We start from the raw sequence: 8451 nt of genomic DNA on the forward strand, positions 1-8451 counted from the left end.
GCTACCAACAGTGAAGTTTGGAGGTGGAAATATCATGGTGTGGGGCACTTTTTCAGCATACGGTGCTGAACAATCTTCATGTATTTGAAGAAAGAATGAATGGACAAATGTACCAAGACATTCTTAATAAAAATCTGCTGTCATCTACCAGGATGATGAAGATGAAACAAGAGTGGACATTTCAGCAAGACAACGATCCCAAACACACACAGCCAAGGAAACTTTCAATTGGCATCATTGCAGGGAAAGAAAATAAAACTTCTTGAAAGGCCCAGCCAATCACCTGGTTGAAATCCAATAGAAAATTAAAGGAAGGAACTAAAGTTCAAAGTTCATAGAAGGAGCTAACGGAACCTTCAGTATTTGAATAGTGTTCATAAGGAAGAATAGGCCAAAATCACACTTGAGCAGTGCATGTAACTAATTCCTCCATACAGGAGGCATCTAGAGAGGCCGTACGGGGCACAGCCTTAAAAGGGAGGCCGACATGACTGGGTTAGGTCGGGAATAAGAGAGGGGGTTTTTAAAATGACGGGGGTTAGGCAGGGGTTAAAGATACTTAGATGGGGCAGGAATAGAGGAAGTTTGAATTGTGCATTATGGGCGTAGTTAGTGGGGGCGGGAACAATTAATGGGTTTATAAGGGGTGGTCAGTTAGTGGGGTCATCCATTTTGGCACAGAAAACGGTACAATCTACATGTCCTTGTGTGCCAGCTTACCTGCCCCAGAAAATGGAGTCTGTGGATGCCATTCTTCAACAGCTTAGAACCGCTGCCGGCCTGATGGGTTCAGACTGGCTCCAGGCTTCAGTGAACAGCCTGCTGCAAGGGGCCGGGGATGCTCCAGCTCAACCATCCCCCGAACCACGCCGGTCGCGGAGGACCAGGCCTCCGGCGCGCCTAAGCCCAGAAGCTATCCCTCGGGTCCGGCGCCGAATAAGGAGCCCCTCAGGGGACCCTTCAGGTCAGGGTGCCGCCAGGCCCGCCGCCTCGCGCCGGTCCCGTCCTGGGAGGAATCCTGCTTCACGGCGGGGCCTGCAGCAGAGGGAGGTGTCGGCCTCCCTCCCATCTAGGTCAACGCAGGAGGAGACAAGAACGGCGTCGGCAGGGGCTCAGGAGCCTGCATCGCCCGCCCGGCGCAGAGGAGAGGGAGCACGGAGATCACAGGCCGGGGTCTCTCAGCGTGGGTCACGGAGCAGGCAGCAGTCGGCAGCCCCTCCTCCCTCCATAGAAGAGAACAGATCATGCCCCCCTGCAAGGGATTGGTCCTCAGAGTTGTCTGTCTCCAGCCAGCAGACGCAGCCACACCCCCCGATGATGACAACTTCCGGCCAGCCGGGGCTGGCCCTCCCACAGCCAGTGTCAACATCCTGCCAACAGATGCTGGGCTTTCCTGGTCAGGCGATTCCTCCCGGCCAGCAGGTGCTGGGCCTGCCACCTTATGGCTTACCTCCCGGCCAGCAGGTGCTGGGCCTGCAATCACATGGATCACCTCCCGGCCAGCAGGCTCCCGGCCAGCAGGTGCTGGGCCTGCAACCCCATGGATTACCTCCCGGCCAGCAGGTGCTGGGCCTGCCACCTTATGGATCACCTCCCGGCCAGCAGGTGCTGGGCCTGCCACCTTATGGATTACCTCCCGGCCAGCAGGTGCTGGGCATGCAACCCCACGGTTTACCTCCCGGCCAGCAGGTGCAGGGCCTGCCATTACCAGATATGCCACCCGGCCAGCAGGAGCTGGCAAGGCTACAAGACCACGTCGAAAGCGATTCACTCGCATCGAGCCTCCTCCCTCAAGGCCGTGGGGGCTCTGCTAGAGTCGAATCGGAGGATGCAGGAAGACGTCAGGAACCAGGATCTTCGGCTGCTGGGCTCACAGCACCCAGGCAGCCAGGTGAGAACCCTTCTAATTTTTCTCTTAACCACATATTACCCTCCCCTTTACTTAGTGGTGCTGAGGGGCCGTCAGGGGGGGGGCCGTCAGGGGTAGATATGTTAGCACAGGGGTTGCGCACGCTAGCGGTTATTTTAGGTTCGGTGGGAGTCCAAGGGGGAATATCACCGGCGGTGGCATGGACGGGTAGCTCGAGCGTAGGTGCAGTATCGGCTGGGGGGCTTGGCGTGTTGTCTGGTGCAGTTGCCAATCCTTTGCCGGAAGTCGGGGTTCCAGCAGGGAGTGCGATTGGTGTCGGAGCACATAGTCAACCCCCTTCGGTTAGTCAGGGAGAAAAGGAAAACGACGACATGGTACGGCTAGATGATTCAGCAAAGGGGGAGGTGTACGTCTGCTTTGGGGGGCCGTTGGGGGCCCACCTTAAACAAGAAGTGCGGGAAAAGATATGGCGTAATGAGTACGTAGATATTTTTTCCCTTTTGCCATTAGAACGTTTTAATTTAGACCGGGCTAGGAAGGATGAAGGAAAGAAAGAGGACGAAGAAAAGAGGAGGTACCGTTTAATTCCACGGACCTTTTCTAACTGGCTGCAGGCATTCGCCATACTAGCCAGCGTGATAGGGGAAAAAGCACCGGATAATTGTTCCGGACTTTTTTGCTACATGGATGCTATTGGCGAAGCCTACGGGTGTACGGGGGTCAGGGATGGCTTAGGTATGACGAACAATTTCGTCAACGCAAGGCGGTGCGTCCCAACATTCGTTGGGATCATAAAGATATCAGCCTTTGGATGAAGGTTTCTGCACCCAATAGGTCTGGTTTCGGTGGGCAGTCCTTTCCAGGGAGCGGAGGCGGCCCTGTCCAGGCTGGGCACACAGTTGCCCAGCAGAAAGGATTGTGCTTCCTATTTAATGAGGGGGCATGCAAGTTCGGGGGCAAGTGTAAATTCAAACACGAATGCTCTGTGTGCAATGGGAGTCATAGCGCATCCAAATGCTTTCGAGGAGGAAAGCAAAAAGGGGGAGATAATGCCGAAAAAAGGAGTGACACCGGTGCGGCTGGCAGAGATGCAGCATTTTCTAAATAGATACCCTGATCGGGCGGCGGCGTTATTGTTGGAAGACGGTTTTAAGCATGGTTTCAGGATTCCGTTTGTTGATAGGGAGTTTAGTTTTTGTACAAAAAATTTAAAATCGGCGTTAAGATTTCCGGAAGTTGTATCTGAGAAATTAATGAAAGAGGTTGCTTTAGGTCGCATGGACGGGCCTTTCTCTGTGGCTCCCCTAAGGAACCTAAGGGTTTCTCCGCTGGGCGTGGTTCCAAAAAAGGAGCAGAACAAATTTCGGCTTATCCATCACCTGTCATTTCCCAGGGGAGCATCTGTGAATGACGGGATTGATCCGGACCTGTGTTCAGTTATTTACACTTCGTTTGACTCGGCTATCGAATGGGTGAGAAAATTTGGAAAAGGAGCTTTGTTGGCAAAAACGGATGTTGAAGCGGCGTTCCGATTATTGCCGGTTCACCCAGATTGTCTGCATTTATTAGGGTGTTGTTGGAACGGAGGTTTTTTCATTGACCGGTGTCTGCCAATGGGCTGTTCTCTGTCGTGTGCCTATTTTGAGGCTTTTAGTACATTCGTGGAGTGGGTTGTAAAGGAGGTCTCGGGTGTGAAATCTTTTATACATTATCTAGATGATTTCTTGTGTATAGGCCCGGCCGATTCTTTCGAATGCTCCCTGCTACTGCATACCATGGAAACGGTAGCTCGGAGGTTTGGCATTCCATTGGCAGCAGATAAGACGGAAGGGCCGACTATGGTATTGAGCTTCTTAGGCATTGTCATTGATACAGTAGCTATGGAGTGTCGACTGCCAGAGCAAAAAGTTGCAGAGCTTTTGGCGGAGGTGAAGAGAGCCAGGCAGTTACGAAAGATAACGTTGAGAGAACTTCAGTCGCTACTTGGGAAGTTAAATTTCGCCTGCCGCATCATGCCCATGGGCAGGGCCTTTTGCCGAAGGCTGGCAATGGCAACAGGTGGGGTAAAAGCTCCTCATCATTTCATTAGGTTGAAAAAGGAACTTAGGGAGGACTTGCAGGTGTGGGCTGATTTTCTGAAAGTTTACAATGGAAAGTCGTTGTGGATGGACCCTGTGGAAAAACTGAGTGTGGCAGGCCTATTCATAAGCACGGTGGGGGCTGAGGGTTTTGGAGCATACTGTCATGGCAGCTGGATTTATGGCAAGTGGCCAATGGAGTGGAGGTCCGCGGGTTTGTTGAAAAATGCGACATTGATCGAACTGTTCCCCCTGGTAGTGGCGTTGACACTTTGGGGTGACAGGTTCAGGAATAAAAAATTGAAGTTCTGTGGCAGCAATGAAAAAGTGGTGTCAGCAATTAATTCATTGTCAGCGGCGTCCCCCCCGGTAGTTAAGGTGTTGCAAAAACTGGTTCTTTTGTGTTTGTCTTTAAATTCTTGGTTGGTGGCGGAATTTGAAGCGGGGGCACATAATCTTATCGGTGATTCAATTTCTTGTTCACAGACGGCGCTTTTTCAGAGATTGGCACCTGCAGCAGAAGCCAAAGGTCTGACTTGTCCAATGGAGTTGTGGGTTCTGCCATTCGAGCGGCAAGGAAGCTGATTTCCGGATCATTATCAGGTGGTACCTGGTCAGCCTACTCTCAGGCTTGGAAAGTTTGGGAGGATTGGAAGTTATCTGTAGGGGGCGACATGGAGGACGATGGTCGGTTGTTAATGCTAGTAGGCCATTATTGGGAAGCTGGTTGGTCGGTTCCAAAAGTTAATCGTTTTTTAGCTGGTTTAGCCTTTGGCTTCAAGGTTAGGGGCCTTAAGGATGTAACAAAATCCTTTTTAGTCGCGCAAGCGCTAAAAGGATGGAGGAGAGGTTGGAAAGTGGAAGATAAGAGAAGACCAATTTCTTACGAATTGCTGTTGAGTTTGGGGAGGCAAGTGGATAGGGTTTGTACTTCTATTTGGGAGAAGCGTCTCTTTAAGTTAGCTTTTTCCTTGGCATTCTTTGCAGCTTTGCGGTTAGGGGAGCTGGTGTGCACCTCCAGATTTAAAAGGGATGGTCTATCGAGGGATAGTGTCGATCTTTATGAGGACAGGATTGAAATATTAATTCGTTCTTCTAAAACTGATCAGTTAGGAAAAGGTTGCAGAGTGGTGGTGTTTGGAGTCCCCGGATCGGCGATGTGTCCGGTCCGTTGTTTAAGGGAATTCGGTTCAGTAGCTGGAGGGGCTAACATTCCGTTGTGGGTACATGCGGATGGTTCCTCATTGTCTCGATTTCAATTTATATCTATTTTCAAACGCTGTTTGGAGCGGGGTGGTTTCTCATCAGCGGATTTTGGCAGCCATTCTTTTAGAATAGGCGCAGCCACTGAAGCAGCCAGGAGAGGGCTCAGTGATGAAGTGGTAAAAAGGATTGGAAGGTGGGAATCTGGAAGATTCAAGTCATATGTGCGAATTGACAGGTTGTGAAATGTGAAAATGTTTTTACTTTATGTTTCAGTGTCCGGTTTCTTCTTAGTTTTTTCTTTTGTTATTCCCTCAGGTGCTGGCCCTCTTCTAGTGTGGATCATGGGGCATTCTTTTGTCTTCTGGGCGGCATTGCGGGCTGCAGTTCGTCCGAGCGGTAGGCAATTACATTTCTCTAGGGAGGATGCTATACTTCGCTGGATTGGTAAACGTGGCATGGCATGGAAACAGTTCCTGCCTGAATTTAATTTTTTTGCGAGGCTGGATCGGGCCCCTGATGTGCTAGTGTTGCATATCGGGGGCAACGATCTGGGAAAAAGGCCTTTTCGGGAGCTGATAAAAGATATTAAATTTGATCTCTTGCGGTTGTGGGCAATGTACCCAAAGGTAACAACAGTGTGGTCGGATATTGTCCCAAGGAAGGTCTGGCGAGATGCAAGGTCCGTAGATAGGATAAATAAGGCGCGCGTTAAGGTAAATAGAGCCGTGGGTCGCTTTATGGCCAGAAACGGGGCAGTGGCGGTCCGTCATCCGGATTTGGAGTCGGGGGATGGAGAATTTTGGAGACGGGACGGAGTCCACCTAAATGCAGTGGGTTTGGACATATGGTGTGTGTCAATACAAGAAGGCATTGAGGTCGCTCTAAAGTTGTGGAGGGACATAAATGTTTGAGGTTTGCAAAACATTTATGCTGGTGGCGAAGGGGAGGAGGGTCCTCGAAGTTGGAATTTGCGGTTTGTGGCGGAACGGTGGGGGGGAACCCGTCAGGTTCTGGACCCCTCATGTGCACTCTTTATATGCCGGCGGGTAGAGGAATCCCGTGGTAGGCCTGGTGGGCCGCGGGTTGGGGACATGTGTTCAGATGAGGCCAGGTTGTTGGTTAACTGGTGCCTCCGAGCCGGTGCTTGAGCGGCTGGAGGTAAAACATCAGTCTGGCTACAGTTTGGGTAGAATACCCGTCGGCAGGTTCTTGGGGCTTCGAGGACCACCCTCCGGTTCTGTTGAGTGGATTTCTGTTATTTATGTTGTTTTGTTATAATAAAAGGCTGCTGTGGCCAATAAAATCCATATTGGTGTGCAGTCTGTTTATTTTAGATAAGGTAATGGTGGGGGGTTTATGTAAAGTCTTCAAGAATGACTCGACCATACCCGTTGTCAAGAGAGGCCGTACGGGGCACAGCCTTAAAAGGGAGGCCGACATGACTGGGTTAGGTCGGGAATAAGAGAGGGGGTTTTTAAAATGACGGGGGTTAGGCAGGGGTTAAAGATACTTAGATGGGGCAGGAATAGAGGAAGTTTGAATTGTGCATTATGGGCGTAGTTAGTGGGGGCGGGAACAATTAATGGGTTTATAAGGGGTGGTCAGTTAGTGGGGTCATCCATTTTGGCACAGAAAACGGTACAATCTCCCACCCACCCTCCCAATTTTCTTTTCTTGTCATAGCAGCATAGCGAAGGGGAGGAGGGTCCTCGAAGTTGGAATTTGCGGTTTGTGGCGGAACGGTGGGGGGGAACCCGTCAGGTTCTGGACCCCTCATGTGCACTCTTTATATGCCGGCGGGTAGAGGAATCCCGTGGTAGGCCTGGTGGGCCGCGGGTTGGGGACATGTGTTCAGATGAGGCCAGGTTGTTGGTTAACTGGTGCCTCCGAGCCGGTGCTTGAGCGGCTGGAGGTAAAACATCAGTCTGGCTACAGTTTGGGTAGAATACCCGTCGGCAGGTTCTTGGGGCTTCGAGGACCACCCTCCGGTTCTGTTGAGTGGATTTCTGTTATTTATGTTGTTTTGTTATAATAAAAGGCTGCTGTGGCCAATAAAATCCATATTGGTGTGCAGTCTGTTTATTTTAGATAAGGTAATGGTGGGGGGTTTATGTAAAGTCTTCAAGAATGACTCGACCATACCCGTTGTCATGAATCTTTCATCACCAATGCCCTCACCAATGTACCCCACTTTTGTACGAAATATTAAATACATTTCTGTAAGTGTGCTCAATACTTTTCCCTTGTGTCATTTCTCATTATTACACATTACTAAATGTATGGACTTCTATGGTTTGATTTATTTGCCTGTGTGGATTTGAAAATCAGCTAAGAAATTCATGTCATTAGCACATTTAGAAATTTATTTACTTAGAAAATTGGTGACAAGTTCAATACTTATTTAACCCATTGTATTTTGGTCTTGTTACAGTGGATGATGTTGTATATACAGATCACCTGTTCTCTGTGCTATCAATAAGGAGAAGATTCAATACTTGAAAGTTTAACCCCTCCCTGTCCTATCACATATTATTACACAGTGTCAGAAATACAATTAAGGGGGTTCTGAGACAAAAATTGTATTACCTAACAACTGGACAATTGATATCTGCTAGGACTGACACTGATGAACAGAATGGTGAACTGTTATCCCCATTAGAATGTAGCACCATGGTTGACCACTACTACATTAATTTTCTATCCTGCTGCCAAGTACTGCTCTTGGCTTTTTCTGACAGACCCTTAGAAAATTAATGGAGCAGTGTTCAGACATCTGACTTGCCATTCCATTTGAAATGGGGATAAAAGTGTCTCATCAGGGATAAAAGTTCCCCTCTCATTTGATTGGTGAGGATCCAAAAAGGTCGGCTACCAATCAATAAGTTATCACCTATTTTGTAAATAAGTGATATATTTTTTTTTTTTTACGGAAGAACTCTTTTTATGCAAACCACTATATTTGTACATTACAATTATGGGGTAGTTATAGTAGCTGTGTCTGAGCCATCTTTATTTTACAATTGAGACACCAATCTAATGGGGATAACACTGAACAGTTATTTGCAGATACTGTAGCTACTGTGAGGACTCCAATAGTCATGTCTACCTGTTACGAGGGGGACCCGGGGAAGCGTGCCAAGATGGGAAATGGACAGCTTCCGCCGGTCAAGGTCCACTGTGCGGTGTAAGGGACCGCCGCTATGGTGGGTGAAGAGTGAGCGGGTTGCTGCTAGCGATCGTCTGGAATGTCACAGACGATCTATGTACACTGATCTGCCCTAACCCGTGAGGGTTGTA

General features: G+C 49.3%; 1 protein-coding gene across 2 annotated transcripts; it reads left to right on the forward strand.

Moving 5' to 3' along the window:
• Positions 1-733: 733 nt before the first annotated feature.
• On the forward strand, positions 734-5534 carry LOC142289828 (uncharacterized). Of its 2 annotated transcripts, none has more exons than XM_075333755.1 (2): positions 734-1891; positions 4435-5396. In XM_075333755.1, the coding sequence occupies exons 1-2, from the start codon at positions 784-786 to the stop codon at positions 5394-5396; spliced, it is 2070 nt and encodes a 689-aa protein (XP_075189870.1). In that variant the 5' UTR covers positions 734-783. The 2 variants fall into 2 exon arrangements, 1 of the variants encoding a protein (XP_075189870.1); XR_012750169.1 differs by lacking the exon at positions 4435-5396 and adding an exon at positions 5470-5534 and having other exon boundaries at positions 1807-1891.
• Positions 5535-8451: the final 2917 nt, after the last annotated feature.

This window comes from Anomaloglossus baeobatrachus, chromosome 2, assembly GCF_048569485.1.
Source record: "Anomaloglossus baeobatrachus isolate aAnoBae1 chromosome 2, aAnoBae1.hap1, whole genome shotgun sequence".
NCBI classification, from domain to species: domain Eukaryota; kingdom Metazoa; phylum Chordata; class Amphibia; order Anura; family Aromobatidae; genus Anomaloglossus; species Anomaloglossus baeobatrachus.

Coding starts and splice junctions, on each gene's coding strand:
- LOC142289828 (XM_075333755.1), top strand. CDS start 784: ATGGGTTCAGACTGGCTCCAGGCTTCAGTGAACAGCCTGCTGCAAGGG. Junction 1,892..4,434: donor CACAGCACCCAGGCAGCCAG/GTGAGAACCCTT, acceptor TCTTGTTCACAG/ACGGCGCTTTTTCAGAGATT.